Source organism: Platalea leucorodia (genome assembly GCF_965183815.1).
Source record: "Platalea leucorodia genome assembly, chromosome: W".
Taxonomy (NCBI): domain Eukaryota; kingdom Metazoa; phylum Chordata; class Aves; order Pelecaniformes; family Threskiornithidae; genus Platalea; species Platalea leucorodia.
The window spans coordinates 3,316,916-3,338,797 of NC_138859.1; the positions used below are offsets into that span (position 1 = coordinate 3,316,916).

At 68.7% G+C, this 21,882-nt stretch overlaps 2 protein-coding genes across 2 annotated transcripts; both read left to right on the plus strand.

The window, feature by feature from the left end:
- The first annotated feature begins 4,754 nt into the window (after positions 1-4,754).
- On the plus strand, positions 4,755-13,177 carry LOC309601495 (vinexin-like). Its single transcript, XM_082334520.1, has 19 exons — positions 4,755-4,884; positions 7,731-7,880; positions 7,994-8,099; positions 8,197-8,420; positions 8,491-8,554; positions 8,627-8,765; positions 8,876-8,969; positions 9,065-9,106; positions 9,231-9,317; positions 9,770-9,825; positions 10,796-10,920; positions 11,005-11,084; positions 11,171-11,217; positions 11,380-11,494; positions 11,571-11,696; positions 11,806-12,246; positions 12,352-12,431; positions 12,520-12,626; positions 12,714-13,177. Exons 2-19 carry the CDS (start codon positions 7,773-7,775, stop codon positions 12,773-12,775), a joined length of 2,103 nt encoding a protein of 700 aa, XP_082190646.1. The 5' UTR covers positions 4,755-4,884; positions 7,731-7,772; the 3' UTR covers positions 12,776-13,177.
- Positions 13,178-14,133: 956 nt separating this feature from the next.
- On the plus strand, positions 14,134-20,453 carry LOC309601884 (PDZ and LIM domain protein 2-like). The gene is made up of 10 exons (XM_082335128.1): positions 14,134-14,181; positions 15,740-15,846; positions 16,345-16,496; positions 16,863-16,932; positions 17,006-17,097; positions 17,194-17,239; positions 19,000-19,154; positions 19,456-19,601; positions 19,678-19,783; positions 19,923-20,453. Exons 2-10 carry the CDS (start codon positions 15,754-15,756, stop codon positions 20,116-20,118), a joined length of 1,056 nt encoding a protein of 351 aa, XP_082191254.1. The 5' UTR covers positions 14,134-14,181; positions 15,740-15,753; the 3' UTR covers positions 20,119-20,453.
- The last annotated feature ends 1,429 nt before the right edge of the window (positions 20,454-21,882 follow it).

A 21,882-nucleotide genomic window follows, 5' to 3' on the forward strand; every position in this document is an offset into this window, starting at 1 on the left:
GATCCAAAACTTAATGAATTTTATTTATTTATTATTGGGGTGGGGTGGGGGCAGGGGAGAAACCAACTTCACCTGGAGGCACGTTCATAATCCAGTTTGCATCCATTCTGTAAGAAAGGTGACCATTTTGTAATTTTTTTATTTATGTTCAATATATAAAAAGTCCATCTTTTTTTAATTTAGAAACCAATCTAACTGCTAGTGCATATATGAAGTGTTGTGCTGTACAGCTGACCTCTCCTCCACGAGAGGCAAACCTCCGTGGGGGGATTAAAAGAAACAAAAACAGTCCCAGGCAACTTGGGTCGTTGACTTTGGTACAATTCTAAGTTAGCCTGTGCTTTCACAAGCAGGTCCTTCCGTTGAAAATAGGGTTGGTTTGGTTTTTCTTTTCACAACTGTCTTCTTCCCAGAGTTTGCTGTTGTTTTCTTCGACTTCTTGCCTACCTGCATCTGCTGCTTTAGCAAGCGATTCTGTGGAAGGCACGTTGCGTGGTGCAGCTGGCTGGGATCCGTCCCTCTTCCAAGGTGACATCCAAATATTCCGGATTAGCTCTAAAGGACTCCAGTGTGTTATATCAATCACAGCACCTTTTCCTTCAGTAATTCAGTTGTATTCCAATGGAGCCCCAAGCAAAAAAAGTAACCTCTTAATCGGAACGGGAAGGCGGGTGGGAGAAGGGCTGCCCCTTGTTGCAGCTCTTCCCGAAGCTTCGGCCGTTCGGACTCGGCGCAGCCAGCTGTACGCCGGAGTTTGTCAGCCGGGGCTGTCCGTGCTGCAGAAATACCTCTGGGAATCCCTCTGGTTTGGAGCAGAGGAATTACCTCCAGTCTCTAGTCATCAGCAGGGCTTTGGGAAATCTGCACAGCCTGAATTTTAAAGGAAAAAGTGGGTGATTTATAACCTATGGACGGAAAGACCCCCGCGCTACCACCCTCACATACTGCAGAGCCTGTGGCCCGCTCCCCTGCGCCCGGCTCTCGAATCGGCCCTCGCTGGTCAGTATTTGAGTGGTGGGCGTACGAGGTGGTCTCCCCGAAGCCAGCATCGCCTCCCACTCATCCAGCATGCGTCTTTGGGGGGGTCTTCCACCTATTTGGGCTTACCCCGCCGCTGGTTACCTTCCTAGCCAGCGGCTATTCCTCCGGCTCCAAAGGAGCCACGGGCACATCGGCCTTTCCCGGCAGCTGGAGGGGCTTTGCCGGCTTGTGGTAAAGATTTGGGGAAGGATGAGTGACGGTGCTGCTCGTTTTTGTAGAGACGTGGCTTGGTGGCTGACGGCCAGTGGCGAGGTGGCTTTGCTAAAAAGCCCCTGGTTTGGGAAGCGCGTCCCTCCCTCGGCTGCAGGGGAGGGAGGATGGTTTTACGGTAGGTTGGCAGGTAGAAGAACCGAGTGGATCTGGCAGGAATTTTGGAAGGGTGTTTGTGCAGTGCTGGAGAGGGATCTCCCGGTGAAAGGAGGGTTTCTGGAGGCCGCCCTCTTCGCAGCGTCGAGGGTTTCGAAGCTTGGATCTGTTAAGCAGAGCCTCGTTCTTTCACTTAGACTTTGACCTGAAGCGAGTGTTGAAAAAGGATTTTTGCGAGATTCCCGTTTGGTCGCTTCCCTTCCCCGCCTGTCGTTTGGGCCGCGTCCTCTCCTGCCCGGGATTGCGCAGAGTCAAAGCGGCAGCTTCCAGAAGCAAATCCCGTGCCAGCTTTCGCTTCTTTTCCAACCGAACTGTCTGTTAGGCTTGCTCCGAGCCAGGGCAGCAGGTGAGCGGGCTTAGCCTCCGATAAGGGATATTTGCCAACCCGTTCTCTGGATCTTGCTGTCTTCCCTTTGTGCTCCGGCCCTAAGCTGCGATTCCAGCGACAGAGGAAAACAGCAACTTTGCAGGAAGCTTTCAAATTGTCTTATAATCATACGTCACTTAATTTCATGCCAGCTATTTAGGAAACAGTATCCGTGAGCAGACCGCTGGGTTTTCACAAGAGACTTTTGAGTCGCATGCCTCCACTTTTTCTTTTTTTTCCCCTTTTTTTTTTTTTTCCCCTTTTTTACACGCCCACCGCTTTGCAAAAAGTGCGAGATGTTTTGAGCAAGCTTCTCTAACCCCATATGAGGCGTGGGGCCAATTGCCTTTGTCTGTGAGTATTTCTTCTGTTTTTTAACGGCATCCTTTCCGAAACGCAGTGAGCCGATGTGTGGTATCTTCCTCTGAGAGCGCAAACCGTGCAAAGGTGCTGCCCGTGCATGTTCGGGCGTGTTGTTCTGACCCAGGCTGGGATCTCACCCAAGCAGCAGTTTTAGTCGGGAGCTTTGGGATGGGTGCTGCAGGGGGATGCTCCGACCCCGAGCCCGGCGGCCCCTGGGGCGTGGGGGTTCAGCAGGGACCGTCCCTTCGCGGTTTGTCCCCCCAACCTTCTTCTCGCGCTCCGGCATCGCCAGCTCCCCTCCCGAAACCCCTTTGGGCGCTCGTGCTTCATGGTTTGCTGCCCTTGCAAAGCGCCGGGGGGGGGCTGACGGCGTTGTGAGGAGCTGGGATCCCCATCCCTGGAGCTGGGTGTTGCCAAAAAAAACCCCTCCCTGCGGCTGGTGGGGCCGCAGCTTCGCAGCATCCCGGCCCGGGCCGGGCCGGTGCCTGTCGGGTAAGGCGGTCGCTGGCTGGAACGGCAGCCGGCACGTATGGATGCCATACTGCCAGGCAAAGCGCGGGCTCCCGTTGGGGCCGGTCCCCCCTTCCCTTGATACCGGTTCCTGAGGGGAGCGATGGGGTGCGTGGGTGCTAATTACCCCCCCGCCCGACTGGCTACCACTCGGCCGTGTAACCCTCTCCGTGCTGGCATCCCTGCCCCAGCGCCAAGCTGGGAAACCCCGTCCCCTCTTCGCCAGCTTTTGGGGAAGAAGGTGATGAAGACCTCGGAGCAGAGGCCAGCAGCCGCTAGCGAGGTCCCTCGCTCATCCCGGCAGAGCGCCCTGCCCCCATCCCCACCACGGCAAAACAAAAAAATGCCCAAAATACGCCGATTCCCCGCCCCGTCCCCGCAAAGCCAGCACCTCGGAGCTATGCACGTCTCCAGACCCCTCATCTCAGAGCTCCCGCCGTCCCTTTCCCTCCCCGGCTGCCACCCGGTGCTTGGCAAGCGGGACTCCGGGAATACAAGCCACGGAGCACGACCGGCCCCGGGGAAAGCCCAGCCGCCTCCTCCGCAGGCTGGCCTCGCAGCCTGGGTTTTTTTTTTTTTTGTTTTGCATGTTATAGCAAGGTGCATGTAACAAGGAGGGGAGTCAGCAATGGGTCGGGTGGTGGGTTGAGTTCAAGCTTTTTATTTTCTTTTTTTTTTTTGGCGTCGGGAGAACCTCTTGCTGCCCGTGCCAGCCCGGGAGCCTGCCGCTAGGGCTGGGTGCGGTGGCAGGGATGCGTGGAGGCCCGCCGGCCTCTGCCAGGGAGGACCTGAAGCCCCACGGGACACGCGCGGGGTGCGGTGATGGTGATTTTAGGGTTCTCGATGCTGAAGGATCATACGCCCGTTGCCTGGAGACTGCCTCCTTTATTTTTTTTTTCTGGCTTTTTTTTTTTTTTAGTTATGTTTAAAGGAGAAAAAAAAAATGGTGAAAATGTTATTTATTGGCAGAAATTATTTAATATAATTTCCTTTTTTTTTTTGTGAACAAGGAATGAATTTGTTAGAACTGTCTTAATGTAAATTGGAAGTCATCTTTAAGGAGAAAAAAAAAAAAAAAAAGTTAAAAATTGACACAGTCACTCGGCTCCGCTGTGGTTTATTTTGGGGGGCCTGGCTCCCGGGGCGGAGGGCACGGCAAGGAGCCCCACAGGTGCTGCCTGGCTTTCGGGAAGGGAGGAAGGTTTTAGGATCTGTTTTACGGCCGCTGCCTCGCTCAGGGCCCCTCGCCGGGGCCGGGGCAGCGCCGAGATGGCGTCTCCCAACCTCCCCGGCCTCTCCCAACCTCCCCGGCACGTCGGCACTTGCGAAGGTCGCTCCCGGGCGCTTTTGTTGGAGAGCTCTCGGCTCCCTCTCCTCACCCCTCCATCCTTCCAGCCGCTGGCTGGGTAAATAACCCTCCTCCCGCTGCCTGCCTGGGTGCCAGGAGGAAGAGGAGGGTATTTGCCAGCTCATTTCACCCCCCCGGCTCTTTCCTCGTCCCTCTTTCGGGGTGCTTCCTCCATGCGGGGCTTTGGTGAGCAGCCCTCGTGTTTGTGCTGGCCAGGCTCCATCCTGCTGGGTCACGGCTCCGCAGCCGGCCTGGTTCCCCCGGCTCCTGCCCGGGGATCCCCATCCTACAGCCGGCTCCTACAGCCCTCCCGGCTCCGGCACCGCCTGCTCCCTCCCTGGCTGGGGAGCCGGGGTGACCTGGCCCCCAGCTGTGGCTGCCACATCTGGCTTCTCCCCTCCATCATCTCCGCCCGCTGCCGGAGCTGCTTGGGTCAGCATCTCCCCGTCGAGCTTAGCTCACCACGTGCAATCCGTTTGCCGGCTCCCCAGGCCCGGTGTCGCCGCGGTGTGACAGCCGTCCCCAGCTGCCGGAAGGGATGCTCCGGCTCTCCCACCCTTTTCCTGGGTGTTCCCACCAAACCAACAACCTGCCTCGCACCCAGCGTCGCTCCCCGGGCTCCCTCGGCGTGGGCAGGGTGCGACAGCGAGGGGCTCCGGCAGCCGCCCACCACAGCCCGGACCGAGAGAGCATCGCCGGCCTGGCCGCGCGTTCCCGGCTGGCATCGCCGCGCTGAGCAAACAGGAAACACTCGCCCTTTGTTAATCCTGTCCCAGGCCGCGCGTTAAATATTTATCTGCGAGCGGAGGCTGGCGCTGGGAGCCGCGCAGAGGGAAGCAGGGCCGGCCCCGCAGGCTGCTCGCCCCGGACGGCGCATGGGGCTGCGGAGGTGAGTCCCGGTCGCTGCCGGGGGGCAGCCGGACCCCCCGGGATGGGCTGCAGCGGCGTGGGGTGGCCGGGACCCCGCCGCCCACGGGAGGGCATTGCCAGCGGGCGCCGTGACCTCGGTGGGCTGGAGGGGACCGTCACCCCCTTGGCGAGCGATTGGGCTCCCCTCGCGGGGTTTAACCCTCGGCTGTGCCCCCGGCCGCGCTGCCCTCTCTGTCCTCGTCCCCCCAAGTTTCCCTGGCAGAACCAGCTCCTGTCCCCAACTTGCTTCCTCCCTGCGGTGTCCCCGGCTTGCACCGGTGCACGGTGCAGCCGCCCCGTCCCCGCGGCTGTCGGACGGGACCTGCGTCCTCGTGGCTGTGACAGCGGGGAGCGCACCCGCTCCTGTCCCCTTTGTCCCCTGGGTGCAGCATCGCAGCCCGGCAGGGCTCGTGCCATCGGCCCCGTCGGCCTCTTCATCCCCAGCAGCAGCTTCTGGCAGGGGACGGGTGGCTTCGGTGGGGACCGAGGGCTGGCTGGCATCAAAGCCACCGTCCTCCCGCGGAGGCAGAGGCCTGAGCTCACGAGGGAGCGCGTGGGACAGCGGAAGGGCCAGGGCTGCCCGGTTTCGGGGCTGTCAGCAGTTTTGGGGAGTGGCGAGCAGGAAGCGGCCGGCGGGCGAGCGCGGCGGAGGCTGGGACGCGGGCGCTGCCGGAGGGGATGAGGTGGGCTACGGGGCACCCGCAGAGCAGGGCATGGAGGTGTTAAACGGGGGTCCCCAATGCCCAGGCCCCTGGGGGATGGAGGGGATGGGGGTCGCCCGTGGGAAAGCAGGTGGCTTTCACCGTGCCCCCCATGACGGGGCTTGGGGGGCCATGGGAGCACGGAGCCCCGCTCCCCACTCAGGTCCTGACCTCCGCTGGGCGCTTCCCTCCCCATCCGCTCCCAAAAAACCCCTCCGAGCCCCCGGCTCCATCCCGGCGGGGGGCAGCTGCCGGCGGGGGGCCGGCGGCACCGGACTCGCCCCGTTTCGTAAGCGGGGGCCGAGTGCACGGGAACGCGTGCGCAGGGCGTGGGATGAGTTCAGCCTCTTGGCTCCTCTCCCTGGATCCCATCCCTGGAAATGTCACTGGAAACTCTGAATGGGCCGGCCCCGCTCCAGAGCGGGGAGTGCTGGGGGGGGGGGCGAGCGCACCCCAGGGGGGCCGGGGCATGCGGGTACCCAGCACCGGGGAGGACGGCGGCTGCTGACCCGGCCAGGGGATGCTGTCGGGGGGCTCTCGTCGCCGGCCCCCCGTGACACGCTGAGGCCTCTGCTCTCCTTCCCCCGGCAAAGTTTGTGCCGTGCATTTTTCTTCCCTGCCGCTTGCAGCTCCGTCCCGCTCGCCGCGGGGCTCCCCGAGCCTCCGGCCCCACCGAGGCCGGCGCTGCCCGGGGACCCCCGGCCGGCACCAGCCAGGAGGTAAGAGCTGGCCCAGGGGCCGGCGAGGAGGGGGCGACCGCCGGGGACCTGCTCCCCAGGGCCAGGCTTTGGGGGACGGTCTGCGGGAGCGGGACGGGGCTGAGCCCCGTGGGGCTGCAGGAGGGCACTGTGCTGGGAATGGAGTGGCAGTGGTTGGGGTGTCCTGGGGGGGGTGGGAGTCTGCACCCCACTTTTTGTGCCCTGGGGCAAGTCATTCCTGGGGCCTCAGTTTCCCCGTGGTGGTTACAACCATTAATTACAGCCTTGCAGGCTGCAGGGCAGTGTCGGGAGCAAGGAGCCGAGGGGTCCCCAGCCTGCTCTGCCCTCTGTGCGGGGCACACAGGGCACCGTCCCGGGCTAGCAGCCCCCTGCCAGCACCAGCCACCCTGTTCGAGGAGGGGTCTGTGCCGTCCCAGGCTCAGCATGGGTCCCCCGTGGCATCTGCGAGTCCCATGGGTGATGCCCACGCCCTGGTGGGGATGGAAATGCAGGGGGACGAGCAAGGACACGGCTGTCCCCCAAAGGTTCCCAGGGCTGCTCTTGCCCCTGGAGCCATCCCACGCCAACGCCGCCCCGCGTCTCCCCGCCATGGTGTCGGGAGCTGTTACGGGGGTCCCGGGCCCCCCGGCTGCCCCCCGCCATGCTGCGGCCCTGGCACCGCGGCGCAGCGGTGAGTCACGGCCGCGGCTCCGCCGGGCACGTCGTCCTCCCGGCGGGGTGGTGCCGGGCTCGGCTGCGCATTCTCGCCGCCTCTCCCCTCCTTCCCCTCTCCCTTCCCTGTTTGCGCTGCAGGGTGGGGAAATACTTCTGCCTTTTCGTGTTTCTCGGCCCCAGGGAGGCTCGGCCCTGGCAGCTTTCCCGGCGCGGCGCTGCCCGACGCCGCTGTTACCACGTGCCCGGGTGGGAGGGCACCGGCGCCAGCCACATCCCACCATGGCGCACCAGGATGCCGGGATGATGGGCAGGCGGCTCAGCCATCGCCCTGTCCCGCTCTGGGGTGTTTTCTCCCCAAAGAGCCCAGAGGGGCTGGATCCATCCGTGCTGGGGAGCTGGGGCAGGGAGAGGGGCCGGGTGGTCTGGATGCGGCCGTGGCGGGGTTGAGGCCGCATGGAGAACGCATGGCAGAGCCACGCCAGGGCTGTTTCTGGCTGGGAACAGCCGCTTCCCCCGGCACTACGAGGTTCCCCAGGCTGGGGACGGTGCCTCGGTGGCTGTCACCCCGTTGTGGTGTCGCCTGCACTGGTGAATAACAGGGAACGGTCCCCGGAGGTGGGGATGGGGCTGGGATGGGGCTCCACCGGAGCCCCCAGCCCTCCGGCAAAGCGCGGTGAGACAAAGCCGCCAGAGGGGAGCACCCGGCAGACAGGGACGGGACCCGCCGTGAGCGCAGCCGCTTTCCCCCGCAGGGCACCGGCAGCCCCGGGGCGCCGTCCCGGCACCCCACCGCCATGGCGGGCCGGCTCCTGCCCCCCAACGCCGGCCAGGCTCTGGGCATGGAGGACATCCCCCCCTTCCACCCACCACTGTGGGTGCCCCCGCAGCACACGGTGACACGGGTGAGTGGGGCCGGGGGCTGCTGCATGCCCGGGGGGATTTGGGGAGCTGCTCCGCCTCCATCCCTTGGCCACCACCACGTTGCCCCCGTGCCAGTCCCCTCCTTGTGCCGCAGGTGCCCGTCATCCGCCACCGCGGCTCCAACACGCTGAATTTCGACTTCCACGACCCAGCAACCCACGGCGTGGCCGAGCGCGGCCGGGCGGCCCCCAGGAGCTCAGGTACCTGCTCCGAGCATCCCCGGGGACACCCCCGCGGGCTCCCCCGAGTGATGCTCGGCAGAGGGTGAGGGCTCACCCTCACCCGCCTCGTCCCCAGCGAGCGAGTGGTACCAGACCTGGCCAGCCAAGGAGGCGAGGGCACCCAGCACCCCGGCGCCCGCCGGCCCCATGCCCAGCCCTGGGGCCACCCCTGCCTGCCCCCAGCCACCAGGCTGGTCGGCCACCTGGACCAAGGACAGCAAACGTCGGGAGAGGCGTTGGGTGAAGTACGACGGCATCGGGCCGGTGGACGAGACAGGGATGCCCATCGCCTCGCGCTCGGTGAGTCGGGGGCACGGGGCTGGGGTTCTCCCCCCCGTCACCCCCTCACCACCCCGCCGTGTCCCCGCAGAGCGTCGACCGGCCCCGCGACTGGTACCGCAGCATGTTCCGGCAGATCCACCGCAAGCTGCCAGGTGAGTCCCCGGTGCCGCGGCACAGCACGGCGTTGGCACGGCACCCGCTCACCTCCTCCTCCATCCCCGCAGAGCCGGACTGGGATGCCCATCGCTACCCCATGGATAGGCTCAGCCCCTCGCCCACCGCAGTGCCTCCGTCCCCCCCAGAGCCGCGGAGGAAAGGGCCGTCGCTGGCCAAGCCCCCTGGCATGCCCAACGGGCTGGACTGGTGAGTGCGGCTCAGGACGGCATTTAAATGGTTCCCGGGGACCCGTCCCCTCCTGGGGTGCCCACAGAACGGGGGGCTGCTGGGGCTGAGCTCCTCCCGGCTCTGCACAGGCCCAGCTGGGGTGACACCAGTGCCACCGCGGAGCCCGGCAGCATTTTTGACTACGAACCAGGGCAATCCTTGGTGCTGGAGCAGCCACAGCAGGTAGGCAGCCCTGGCACCCCCAGCACCCGCTCAGCCCCGGCACGGAGGGATGCTGCCGGTGGATGCACACCTAACCGGTCCCTTGCCCGTTCCAGCCGCCGGCAGCGGTGCCGCCGGAGCGGGCTCAGCCGATCGAGGTAAGCTGCCGATGGCAGGCGGGGGGGCCGGGGTGGCAGCGGGCTTCCCAGTGCCCGTGCTGCTGGGACGCAGGGCGCGGGCAGCACCAGCCTTGCCCACCGCAGCCCCGTCCTGGCCGCGTAGGTGCTGCTGGAGCAGGAGCTGGAGCAGCTCAGCGAGGAGCTGGACAAGGACATGAGGGCCATGGAGAGTCACCGGCAGCCCTGCCAGGTACCCCGGCCCCCGCCCGCGCTAGCCTGGGGCTCCCCTGCTGCCCCTCGGCCCTCCCCGGGGCTGGGTGGCACTGAAGGGACGCGCAGGGCTGACGGTGCCCGCATCCAGCTGTGCCCGCATCCAGCTGCGTGCGCGGCCTTGCGCGCACCAGGCGGGAACGCGGCGGGATGCGCGCCCAGCTGGATGCGGGCACGGCCGGGTACACGCGTGGCCGGCTGCGTGCGCATCTGGATGCACGCACGGCTGGGTGCACGCAAGGCCGCCCAGCGGCATGTGGCCGTGGCCGTGGCCGTGGCCGCGGGACTCTAGGACCCTGTCTCGCCGCGCCGTCCGTCCGGCGGTTATTGGCTCTGCGCAGCCCGGCGCTGGACTCCCTCGCTTCCCGCGGAGACTCAGCCTCTTGGATGATTAATTTTTCTCTCCCACCCCCTCCCGCTCCTCTCCGGCAGAGCTCGGCGGCTGCTCCCACCGCTCGCTCCCCTGCTCCGGCCTCCCCGGCGGCTCGGTGAGTAAAGCCGGCTGCTCCCCGCACCCCCGAACCCCAAATCCTACTGCCCCATGCCCCACTCGTGGCGGGGGGCGGCGGCAGGACAGGGCCCCACGCTGGGGTGGCGGGGGGCAGGCGGGATTGTCCCTCCAGCGTCCCGGCTCCCGCGGTGGGGTGGGGGTCCCCCCGCATGCCCCACGGACCCCCATGGAGCCCCCCGTGGCACCGCTGGCCGCCTTGCCCCCACCACGCCCCGCCACGGGTGGGGGACCCCGGCGCCGGGCTGGCTGCCCGGTGGGTGGGACGGGGCCAGACCGGGGCTGACCCTTTCCCCCGTCCAGCCCGGGCAGGGACGCTGTGTCCTGGCGTTGGGCTCAGCCCCAGGGGAGGTGACGGCGCTTGGATTCCCACCGCCGTGTCCCCATGTCCCCAATGCCACCAAGACGGGGAAGGGACACCTGTGCCGGCGGGTGCTATCGCACCATGGGACGGGGGGGACACCCTGGGGCACCCCACGGCTCCGTGCCCTGTCCTGGCAGTGGGAGGAAAACAAACAAACAAGTGCTCCGCTTCTTGTAGGACCTACCCTAACCCCCCAGGGGTGTGCCTAGGGGCTGGGGGGCTGGCTGCCCCCCTGCCCGACCCCCTCTCCCGGTCGGGGGGGGGGGATTGGGGCTCTTTAAGTGCCCCTGGGAGCGGGGTTATCCATTAGCCAGGAGGCCCTCCCCGGTGCTCGCCTGCTCCGTGCTTCCTGCTCCGCGGCAGCGGGGACGTGCCACCGGCACCGCCGGCAAACTTTGGACCCGTCACGCCTGGCCGACTCCAGGACGAGACCCCGGGGGGATGCAGCCGGGGGACCCTGGCGTCCTGGTCCCAGGGGACCCAGGGGTCCTGGCCAGAGGGTCGGGAGCAGGGAGGGCAGGGGGGTGCGTGGCAGCGGGGCTGGATGCGGGGCTCAGCCCTGCCCTGAACCGCTGTCACCCCGCAGGAGCCCCCTGTCACCCCGCCGGCTGCAGAGCCCCCCCAGCACCCACCGCCCGCCCGCCAGCCCCGGCATGGAGCGGGGTGGCCTGGGGCTGGCCAGCGATCGGAGCCGTGCAGCTCCCGGCAGAGGTGAGCCCCCCCCGAGCCGTGCCGTGCCATGGGGCACCCCACACACCCCGGTCTCGCCGGCCGGTGACACCCCACTCTTTGCAGACACCCTGAGGCCAGGGACCCTCCCCAGCCTGTCCGACATGGGGGACCCCGCGGAGGCCGTCAGGAAGGAGGAGAAGAAGGTGAGGCCAGGATGGTCCCATCCCATACGGGAGCGGAGATGGTCGGGATGGGGGGTCCCCCCATAACTGCTCCTCTCCCTCCCCAGATGAAAGCCGCTCGCCTCAAGTTTGATTTCCAAGCCGAGTCACCCAAGTAAGTGACGGCGCTGCTGGGGGTCCCCGCCGTGCCCCCACGGTCCCGCGGGCGGTGGGTGGGGACCGGAGGAGCCCCGGGATGTGGGGCGGCCGTGCCGGAGATGGGTCGGTGTCCCCTGGGACCGGCACGAGCGGTGTCCCTGAGCGCTGCCGCTTGCAGGGAGCTGACGCTGCAGAAGGGGGACATCGTCTACATCCATAAGGAGGTGGACAGGAACTGGCTGGAGGGCGAGCACCACGGCCGCGTGGGCATCTTCCCCTCCAACTACGTGGAGGTGAGCCCGGGGGATGGAGAGGGGGTGGCCGGGCTTGGAGAGCCTGGTGTTGACTGTCACCCGTGTGTCCCCCCAGATCCTGCCCCCCACGGAGGTGCCCAAGCCCATCAAGGCACCCACCATCCAGGTGCTGGAGTACGGGGAGGCCCTGGCGCTCTACAACTTCCGAGGGGAGCTGCCCGTCGAGCTCTCCTTCCGCAAGGTACCGCCGTGCCATGCCGTGCCGTGCCGTGCCATGCCGTGCCGTGCCGTGCCGTGCCGTGCCGTGCCGTGCCGTACCGTGCTAACCTGTCCTCTCGTCCCCTCGGCAGGGCGAGCGGATCTGCCTGGTGCGGCGGGTGGATGAGAACTGGTATGAGGGGCGCATCTCCGGCACCAGCCGTCAGGGCATCTTCCCCGCCACCTACGTTCAGGTGCTGAAGGAGCCACGGGTGAAAGCCACCGCTGAGGACTTCCCACCCTCACCCGCCTCCGCCAGCCCCCGGCCCCCGGCCGGCTCCCCGTCCCTGCAGCGCTCGCCCGGTCCCCGGGGCCCCCCACTTTCCGCCGGCTCCCCCCAGGTGGCGGAACGGGGCCCCGGTGAGGCCGGTGGGTGCCCGTCCTCACCCCGCCACCTCGGCTTCGCCTTCCCCCCCTCCCCAAAGCTGCCCCGTGCTGGTGCCCCGAGCCCCTCACCGGCCCCCGCCGGCCCCTCGCACCCTGCGGCCACCCATCCCCAGGAGCCTTGGCGTCCAGCCTGGCCCCCTGAGCAGGTGAGAGACCCCCCGCCGCAGCCCCCAGCCCCGGCATCGTGCCCCGGCACCGCCGGGGATGTGGGTGCTGCCCCGTAACGCTGCACCCATCCTCTCCGCCTGCAGCACGCAGCCCCGGGGGCACCCACCAGCACCCGCCCCGAGCCCGCCCCGTCCTACAACGGCTCCGAAATCCAGTGGACGCCGTAAGTTGGGCCAGGAGCGGCACCGTGGCACAGTGTCCCCAGGTGGGACCCGTGGTGGCGCGGGCTCTGGTCACGCTGTGTCTCGCAGGTACCGGGCGCTGTACCAGTACCGGCCCCAAAACGCCGACGAGCTGGAGCTGCTGGAGGGGGACCGTGTGGACGTCATGCAGCAGTGCGACGACGGCTGGTTCGTGGGTGCGTGGCCGCCGGGACGGGGATGGGGACGGGGACGGGATGCCACCGCGGCCCCCTCACCGCATCGCTTTGCCTTTCCCCCCCCAGGCGTGTCCAGGAGGACGCAGAAATTCGGCACTTTCCCCGGCAATTACGTGGCGCCGGTGTGACCCACAGCGCGCAGAAGAGGAGCCCGGTGGGCGGCGTGGGGGCCAGGGGCTCCCCCATGTCCCGCCTCGGCCGCCCGGCATCCCCACCATGTCCCCCCACGGGGACGAAGTGCCTCCAGCTCCCTCCTGCCCCTATGGGGCTGCTTCTAACAGGGACCAATCCCCGCTGCGTGGGGGTCTCCCCCACCCCAGTGCCTTAATCCGGCCCCTCCTCACCGCTGCCCGGTGCCTTATTGCCCACCGTCCCGGTGGCCATACCTCCCCCTCCCTCTCCGTCCATTGCCGGGGGGAGCCTGGCCGGTGCCGGGCCTGACCGTGACGGCTGTGACCCGAGATGCCAGTCCGGGGCCGTGCCACGTGCCCGGGAGTCGCGTTTGCTTCTTCTCCATCATTAAAGCTCAGCTCAGCCCGAGCCAAAGCCCAGCTTGGTGGTGCTGGGACAGGAGGAAGCCGGTGGGACGGTGCCCGTGGGGAAACGTGGGCTGGGGGCCTGTGGGATGCTGCGTGGGGCAACGGCGTGGGGCTGTGGTGGCCCCTGGGGCATTGTCGTGCTGCATGGCGGTGACGCTGTGGGGCTGCGGTGCTGTGCAGGGTTCCCGGGGCTGCAATGGTGCGTGGGGGGCTGCAAGGGGCATGGGGGGCTGCAAGGGGGCATGTGGGGCTGCAGGGGGGCTTGTGGGGTTGCCATGGGGCATGAGGGGCTGCAGTGGGGCATGTGGGGTTGCAGTGGTGCTTGTGGGGCTGCAGCGGTGCGTGGGGGGCTGCAAGGTGGCATGTGGGGCTGCAGTGGTGCTTGTGGTGTTGCAATGGTGCTTGTGGGGCATGTGGGGCTGCAATGGTGCTTGTGGGGCTGCAGTGGGGCATGTGGGGCTGCAATGGTGCTTGTGGGGCTGCAGTGGGGCATGCAGGTTTGCAATGGGGCACGTGGGGCTGCAGTGGTGTGGGGGGGGGCTGCAAGGCGGCATGTGGGGCTGCAGTGGTGCTTGTGGGGCTGCATCGGTGTCCGCAGCCGGTTGCAATGGTGCATGCAGGGCTGCATGGGGCTTCGATGGCTGCGTGGGGCTACGACGGCGCCCGGGGCTGATGCTGCGCGGGACGCGACGGTGCCCAGGGCAGCGACGCTGCGTGGGGCGGAGGGACGGTGAGGCTGCGTGGGGCCGCGGGGCACCCCCCCCCCCCAGCCCACGGGCATCTCCCGGGCCCGGGGCCCCCCGCCACGCCGGGCCCAGCCCCGCTCCGTCCGCCCCGTCGGGGCGGCCGTGCCCGCAGACGGCGCTGCCGAGCCTCCTCCCGGCCCGGCCCGGCCCCGTTGGGCTCCGCCGGCCCCTTCCGAGGGGGCGGTGCCGCTGCCGGGGCCGTGCTCGGCTCCAGCGCCCCACGGGGCCGCCCGGCTCGGCCGCCCGCCGGTGAGTGCGCCCGGGGGGCTGCGGGGGGGACGCGGGGCTCCGCCGGTCCCGGGATGCTGCCGGCTGTCGGGGGGTGCCCGTCCGTCGGGGATGCAGCTCTCGGGGGTCCCGGTGCTCGGGGGTGGCCGGGGTGCTGCCCCCCCGGGCGGGGGGGGGAGTGGGGCGGGGGGAATGCGGGCAGTCTGTCCCGCATGTGTGTCCCCACGTCCCCTGCGCCTCTTGGCATCGCCTGTCACCCGCCGTCACGCCTTGCAGGGTGCCAGGCGGCACCGCCAGCCGCCACGGCCACAAAAGCATCGCTGTGTGCCGGGGCGCGGAGCCTGGACCGAGCAGGGGACGGAGGTGGGGTGCAGGGGATGGAGGAGGGGGGCAGGGGCTGGAGGAGGGGTGCAGGGGACAGAGGGAGGGGTTGCAGGGGACAGAGGTGGGGTGCAAAGGCTGCAGGAGGGGTGCAGGGCTTTTGGGGGGTGCAGGGGTCGTGCCCAGCCGGGTATCGGGGTCCCCGGGGTGGCAGAGCTCGCTGCCCAGGGATGCTGAGCGGGGCCGGGCGTGGGGAGGGGGTTTGGGGTTTCCTCCTGGCTCTGCGAAGCCCAGCCCAGGAAATTCTTCCGGGCAGCCTCTCAAGCCCCTCTTTGTGCGCTTGGGATTTTTAAAATGCCTTCCCCGGCGGTTGCAGACGGGGTGCCCGGCTCCCGCGGCCACCCCGGGGCTGTGCCGGCGGGGTCAGGCCCAGCTGCGCTCCCGCTGCCGGCTGCGGCGGGACAGGACGGGGCTGGGCCGGTGCGGGGCAGCCGGACAGGGAGCAGGGATGCCAGACCTGACATTTAGGGGAAGGGGCTGCCCATTCCCGCTGGTCCCATCGAAGCTAAGGACTGCCACGCTCGCTGGGGCACCGTGGGGACCCTGCGCCGCGCCGGGGGATCCGCAGCATCCTTTCCCAGCACGGGTTTGCTGTGGGGCGAAGGACTTGGGGTGGCGGTCCTTGCAGCCCTGCTGCGTGTCCGGACCCTGCCGCGGTGAGCAGCGGGATGCTTCCCTCGCCGGCCGCTGGCTGCCCTCGCAGCCGCATCCTCCCCTCCAAACCCCGCTGGCTTGGCCCTGCCGTGCCGTGCCGAGCCGCCGGCCTCGCTGCCAAGGCGGCACCGGTTTCCTGCCTCGCACAAGGCCCGGGGGGCGGCGGGGTGACCTCGCCTGCCCCGTCCCACCGGCAGCACCACCGCAGCCGGCGGTGGGTGCCCGGGACCCCCTCGTCCCCACGGGGGCTCGGCAGGGGAGGAGGCCGCCAGCCTCGGCCGGGGGCACCGGCGAGGCAAGAGGAAGCAGCGGTGGCTGCCGGCACCCTGCGACGGCGCGAGGACGCGGGTCCCCTCCCCGGAAGGAAGGCGCTGCCGGTCTCCATCGGCCCCATGTTGGGGACCCTTGGGGGGACAAGGACGGGGGAGGCCTGCGGCGGGTGGTCTGCCGGGCTGTGCCCCGCGGAGGGAGGAGAGGGCTCTCCTCTGCCTCGTCCCCTCGGCGCCCCGGGGTTTCCTGACGCCGCGGCTCCCTGCCCGCCCAGAGCCGCCCGCTGCCATGCCGGTGACCGTGACCCTCGCCGGCCCGGCCCCTTGGGGCTTCCGCATCACCGGGGGAAGGGACTTCGGCAAACCCATCACCGTCTCCAAGGTAAGACCCCCTTGTGTGTCCCCTCGCCCCAAGGAGGGCTGCCAGGGCGGGTGACGTGCCGGGCTGCTCCGGGGAGCGGATCCTGTTTACTGTCCTTGAGGGATCCTGCCGTGGGAACGGCCCCACGGCGGGCGACGACGGCGCGGGGGCTCGTGCTGCCCCTGGGCTGGGCAGGGCTGTGCCGGCTTTCCGGCTGTTGTTGCCGCGGCCTTGGTCCCCCCTGGCCGGTGCACACCCCGGCAGAGGGACTGGCGCTGTTTTGGCAGGGCCACTGGGACCCCGGTGGGTGGGAGCATCCCGGTGGGGTGGGATTCGGGGACCGGTACCCAACGTGCCGGGACCTCGGCCGTGCATGAGGGCTGCACGTGGGGATGCTGCAATTAAAGGCTGCTTCCCACCGGCGTGCGCGGGGCCAAGGGACGGCTGGCGGGGGGCTCGCTGTCCCCAGCGCCTTCAAGATAACACTGGGGCTGTCCCCGTGTCCCCTTCTCCGTGGAGGTGACGGAGCATGGGAAGGCGGCCGCGGGCGACCTCCGGCCAGGGGACGTCATCGTCGCCATCAACGGGGAGAGCGCGGCCGAGATGCTCAACGTGGAGGCGCAGAATAAGATCAAGCAGAGCCCTGGGCAGCTCCAGCTGCAGGTGGAGAGGTGGGTGCCGGGATTGGGGGGTGACAGCCCGGACGCCTGGGTCCCCAGCCCCGGGGAAGCAGCGTCCCCACGCAGGCTGGGGTCCCCAACCACGTGTGCGCTGGTTGTTTTTCCCCTCCGGCGACTCTTGGGGCTGTGCCATCCCCGCAGGAGCCTGTCCCGGCTCTGTAATTAAAGAGTCAGGCGGTAACGAGGCCGGGCAGCCCTGGCAGCCGTTACCTGGCCGACTGGTCCCAGTTGGGGGCCTGGGGCTGCTGCCTCTCACCGCCTCCCCGAGGGGCCGCAGGGGAATGGCCACGCGGGCTGCGGAGGGGCTGCATGCTCCTGGGGCAGATGCAGGACCCCCCACTCTCCCTTGGTCCCCAGGTCCCCGGTGCCACCTCCCAGCCACGCCAACGGGGACGCCTCACCGGAGAGGCTGGCCACACGCTTCCAGGTGAGCCCCGGGCAGCCCCTGCACACCCCGGCCCCCCACCCAGGGCTGATTTTTGTCTCGCTCCCGTCCCCAGGACACGCTGCGGATGCAGGAAGAGAGCCGGGGTGCCCTGAGACCCTCCTACTCCAGCCCGGCATCCCTCAGCCCCCCACCCGGCGGCAGCAGGTAAGGCCGGACCCGGCTGCATGTGAGGCTGGGGGTGTGGGCAGGGGTCCGGGCAGGGCCAGGGACTCTCCTGATGGCTCTGTCCTCTCCCCACAGCTCGCAGCCCCTGGAAGAGGAGTTTGCCTGTCCCGGCCTCCGCCAGGTGAGCAGGGAGCCGGGGGGCTGTGCGGGGCCAGGCAGAGATGCTGGGGGGCATCCGTGCACAGCCACCGTTTGCAGCCCCACAGCATCGCCCTTTGCAGCCCCAAACCATCGCCCTTTGCAGCCCCAAACCATCGCCCTTTGCAGCCCCACAGCATCGCCCTTTGCAGCCCCAAACCATCAACTTCTGCAACCCCAAACCATCACCTCTTTGCAGCCCCAGACCATTGCCCTTTGCAGCCCCACACCTTTACTCTTTGCAGCCCCAGACCATCACCTTTTGCAACCCCAAACCGCCGCCCTTTGCAGCCCCATAGCATCCTCCGTTGCAGCCCCATTGCCATGTTACCACCCAGCCCCGCTCTGCCCTGGGGACCGCGTCTGCCGGTGCCGCCGGTGCCGCCGGCCGCCTCCCCGCCGCACTGGCAGGCACCCCGGGGCCCGGCGGGCACCAGCACACCTGGCCAGGGATGTTTTGCTTGCTCCTACCCGGCGCCTCTTGGCAACGGCGCCAGCCTGGGGAGGCCAAACCAGTTTGGGGAGGCCGGGCCCCGCTCCCGCAAGCCCGGGGGACTGGGGCGTTGGCACGGCAGGGACCCACGGCCTGGCGCACCCCCGGCAGCACCCACCAGCCCCTGCCACGGTGAGATGCCCGGGGAGCCAAGCCGGGATGCCCGGGGGGCCGGGATGCCTCCCCCACCGCCCGGACCGGTCCCGGGATGCCGGCGGCCGCCCCATCCCTCCCTGCTGCGGTTTCGGGTGGCTGCTGCACCCCGCGGGGCAGCCGCTGGCTCCGGGCTTGGCGTCTCCCTCCTCTCCTCCCTCCCCGCTTTCTTTTTTCTTGTTTTTCAAGCCCAAATCGGGAAGCGCAGTGGCCCCGAGCGCGGCCCTTCCCAGCTGCCTTTGGCCGCAGCCCCGGCCACCCCTTGGCTCCTCCGGCCGCCGGCTCCCTCCTTCCTCCCCAGCCCTTTATTTGCTTTGGTGCCGGCCCCGGAGGGTCCCTCCCTGCCCCGGAGACCCCGCCGCCGCGGGGCTGGGGCTGTGCGGGATGCCGTGCCCAAAAACCCCTGCCCAAAGGGGCGGCGAGGGGAATGGCTGCCCTTGGACCACGCTTTTCGTCGCATCCCGGGGCGGGTTGGCGCTGGTGGGGACGAGGCCAAGGCAGCCAGCTCCACCCGTGCCTAATTTTAGCTCGTCCCTCGCCTGCTCGTGACCCCGCAGAGCCCTGGCGCTGCCCCTCTCCATCTCCGCGGGGTCCGGGCAGGGGCTCCTCGTCCCCGTCCCCGTCCCCGGGCTCCTGCCAGGGTTTGCATCTGCGTGGCGGCTGCTCCTGGGAACATCGGCTTCCACTTAGCCGGGGTTTCGCCTTTCCTGCCTCGCCGGGGCCGCTAAGCAGGAGCAGATGGCGGGGAGGGGACGGGCGCAGGCGTAGGGTTACCGGGGTGGGGAGGGTGGGGGTGCTGCCCCTGGCCCCCCTGGGGTGCCACTGGCCGAGCCATGGAGCATCCCTGCATCCCTCCCGGGGAGCAAGGCGGAGCACCCAGCCCTCTGGGGACCAGGGCTTGGAAAAAGCCCCCGGGCCAGGTCTGGGTGTCCCTGGGGTGCCCAGGAGGAGAGGGGGGGTCTGCAGGCACCCTTCCCTTCGCTCTGCCTGGGAGATGCCACGCTCACCCCCAGGCTTGGGGCGTGCTGGGGGGCTGCTGCAGCACCCCCTGGCCCCCCATACCCCCAGGGCACCCAGCACCTCTCTCCCCCTGCCAGAAGCGAGGAAGCCTGAGCCGCCAGAACAGCTCCCCGGGGTCGACCCTGCCTCCACCCCCCCGCCCGCCCTCACCGGGACTCAGGGCCCCCCCAAACCCCTGGGAGACGTGCAGAGAGCGGCGCCGCTCTTCGCCCCCTCCCAGCCCCTGTAACAGGTACGGAGCGGGCTTGGGGCCGTGCGGGGTGGGACACGGAGGCGGGGAAGCCCCCAGCCCCATGCACCCATCCCGGCGCGGCGGCTTGGCACCCCAGGGTGCGTGCTGGGTGCCGCCTTGCTGAGGGAGCCCGTGCAAAGAGTTAAGAGGTAGGTAGGGACGTGGGAGGGCCGGGCAGGCTGGGGCAGCTCCCCAGGGTGGAGGGAGCAGGTGGCGGGCGGCGGGGTGCAGCCCGGCGGACCCAGGCGTCCGGGTGCTGGGAACCCCCCACCCCATCTCCCCCCGGGGTGCCGTCCCGCAGCCTGGGCTCGGAGTCGGCCATGCGACGTTTGGAGGAGGATTCGGAGGTCTACAAGATGCTGCAGGAGAACCGGGAGCTGCGGGCGGCCCCGCGGCAGTCCAGCACTTTCCGCCTGTTGCAGGAGGCTCTGGAGGACGAGGGCGGAGGTGAGGGGGTACAGGGAGAGATGGGGGGGGTCTGGCCAGGGGTTGGCAGGACCGTGACGGCCTCGTCTCCCTGCAGCTGGCCCCGCAGTCCCTTTCCCCAGCCGGCTCTCGCCCAGCACCCGCAAGCCCGTGGCCGGCGTCCAGAAGCTGCACGTCTGCGAGAAGTGCGGCAGCACCATCGCGTGAGTGGGGCTGGGCGGGGGGCTCAGGATCTGTCCCTGCCATCGCTCCCGGCAGGGCCAAAATGGGGCTGATCCTGGGCGGGGGCCCCGGGGGGAACACGGGGTGCCCCGCTGATGCCCCCCTCCCCGTCTCCCCCAGGACGCAGGCGGTGAGGATCCAGGACGGCCGCTACCGGCACCCGTCCTGCTACGCCTGCGCCGACTGCGGCCTCAACCTGAAGATGCGGGGTCACTTCTGGGTGGGCGACGAGCTCTACTGCGAGAAGCACGCCCGCCTGCGCTACCAGGGTGCCCCGGGGGGGCCCGCCGCCCCCCCCATCGCCCCCCACTCCTGAGCCCCAGGCACCGGCGCAGTGCGGAGGGGAGCTCGCTGCCTGCACCCCTGTGTCATGGGAGCAGCAAGCACCCCGTTCCCCCCGCGGGGACACCCCACCAGCCCCGCTGCTGTGGTAGGGTTGGGGTCTGCGGTGGGGGGGGTGTTGGGTTGGGGGCTGAGGGCATCACCAGGTTGCAGATGGGGGAGGGGGGATGCACTGCAGCCGCTCGCCTTCGCCCGTGCTGTCTCAGCGTGTGTGATGAGCTGGGTCCGTTCTCAGCAGCTGCACACGCCAGGGGACACAGCAGGGACATGGCGGGGGGCACAGGGACGCTTGAGCACTTAGGTATCGGAGAGGGGGCTGGCACCGCTTTGTACACTGACTGCAAAGGGCTTCTCCGAGATATTAAACCAGATCTCTATATAAATATAATATATATTTGCTCCACTCCTGTGTCTGGTCTGTGCAGGGGGGGTGGGGGGGGGCAGGCAGCCTGTGCCCTCCCAGGGCTGGGGAAGGTGGGCTTCCCCCCAGCCCCAGGGTGCAGGCAGGGACCCCGGACCCCGCAGCCCTCCTGCCTGCGCCCAGAGCAGCGGTGGGGAGCTGGAAGCGAACCCCCTGCCCCACGGTGGGGTCCGGGGCTTGGCACAGGCTCCAGGGGTCTGGTGCTCTGCTGATGCACGGGGCTCGGTGCTGGCTGGCCTTGCCCTGCTCCCGGGAAGGTCAGGGCTCCCCGCGGGGCCGGACGGTCCCCTCCTTGCTCTGGGCGTCCCTGGGAGGTGTCAGGGATTTATTGCGGGCTGTTGGCCAGGGTCTTTGTCCTGCAGAGGCCCAGGTGGGCTCTTATCGCTGCTCTCAGCCCTCCGTGCCTGTTTGCACGCAGATGGGCTTTGCTGTTATCTGGGCTTTGCTGTTATCGGCAGCTCCCCACCAAGCCTGGCCGAGGACCAGCCCCTTCCCACGTCCCATGGCTCCCCACAGCCCCGGCCGGCTCCCCTGCCCCGCTGCCCGCTCTCTGCCTGGGGGTACACCGCAGCCCCCCGTGCGCGGCCCAGCTCTCACCATGGAGGCACCGAATTCCCAGAGGGATCAGGCCCGGGCCCTTCGCTGCCGGACATGTGTGGGTCTGCCTGTGCACCGGCCGGGGGGTCCCTTTGCCCGGGGTCCCTGCCAGGTGTCAGGCAGGCAGGGGTACAGGCAGGGGTACAGGCAGGCACAGCCCCATGCCAGCTCCAGGTCTGCAGTGCTCAATGCTGTTAGCACTTTAATTCAGCATCCCCAGGGAGGGATGGAGACGGTCCTGCCTTGGCAGCGTGTGCACGGGAGAAAGAGGAATAAACGCTTCGGGTAGCAGAGCCCCGGACCGGGGCTGGGGGCAAAGGTGCAGCCCGGGCAGGGAGCGGCCCCCCCCGGTCCCCGCCCCGGGGCCGTGCTCCATAAAGCGGCGGAGGAGCAGTGGAGCCGCCCCCTCCGCCCTGCCCGGCCCTCGGTGCGCCCTGCCCGGCCCCCGGTGCTCCTTCCCCGGTGCGCCCTGCCCGGCCCTCCCGGTGCTCCTTCCCCGGCCCCCGGTGCGCCCTGCCCGGCCCTCCCGGTGCTCCTTCCCCGGCCCCCGGTGCGCCCTGCCCGGCCCCCGGTTCCCCCCTGCCCGGGGATGCCCCTGCGCCGCCGCGGAGCCTTCAGCATGGAGCCGCAGCGCGGTGAGTCGGTGGTCCCAGGGGCTATGGGGGGACCCCCCGTGGTCCCCAACCTGCGAAGTTCATGCTGGAGGGGGATCCTTAGGGA

Bases quoted from the DNA above. Each gene is read 5' to 3' on its own strand.
- LOC309601495 (XM_082334520.1), top strand. From the start codon at position 7,773: ATGGCGGGCCGGCTCCTGCCCCCCAACGCCGGCCAGGCTCTGGGCATG. The intron at 12,432-12,519 runs GTAAGTTGGGCC...TGTGTCTCGCAG, and splicing joins TCCGAAATCCAGTGGACGCC to GTACCGGGCGCTGTACCAGT. The intron at 12,627-12,713 runs GTGCGTGGCCGC...TTCCCCCCCCAG, and splicing joins CGACGACGGCTGGTTCGTGG to GCGTGTCCAGGAGGACGCAG.
- LOC309601884 (XM_082335128.1), top strand. From the start codon at position 15,754: ATGCCGGTGACCGTGACCCTCGCCGGCCCGGCCCCTTGGGGCTTCCGC. The intron at 16,933-17,005 runs GTGAGCCCCGGG...TCCCGTCCCCAG, and splicing joins GGCTGGCCACACGCTTCCAG to GACACGCTGCGGATGCAGGA. The intron at 19,155-19,455 runs GTACGGAGCGGG...GCCGTCCCGCAG, and splicing joins CCTCCCAGCCCCTGTAACAG to CCTGGGCTCGGAGTCGGCCA.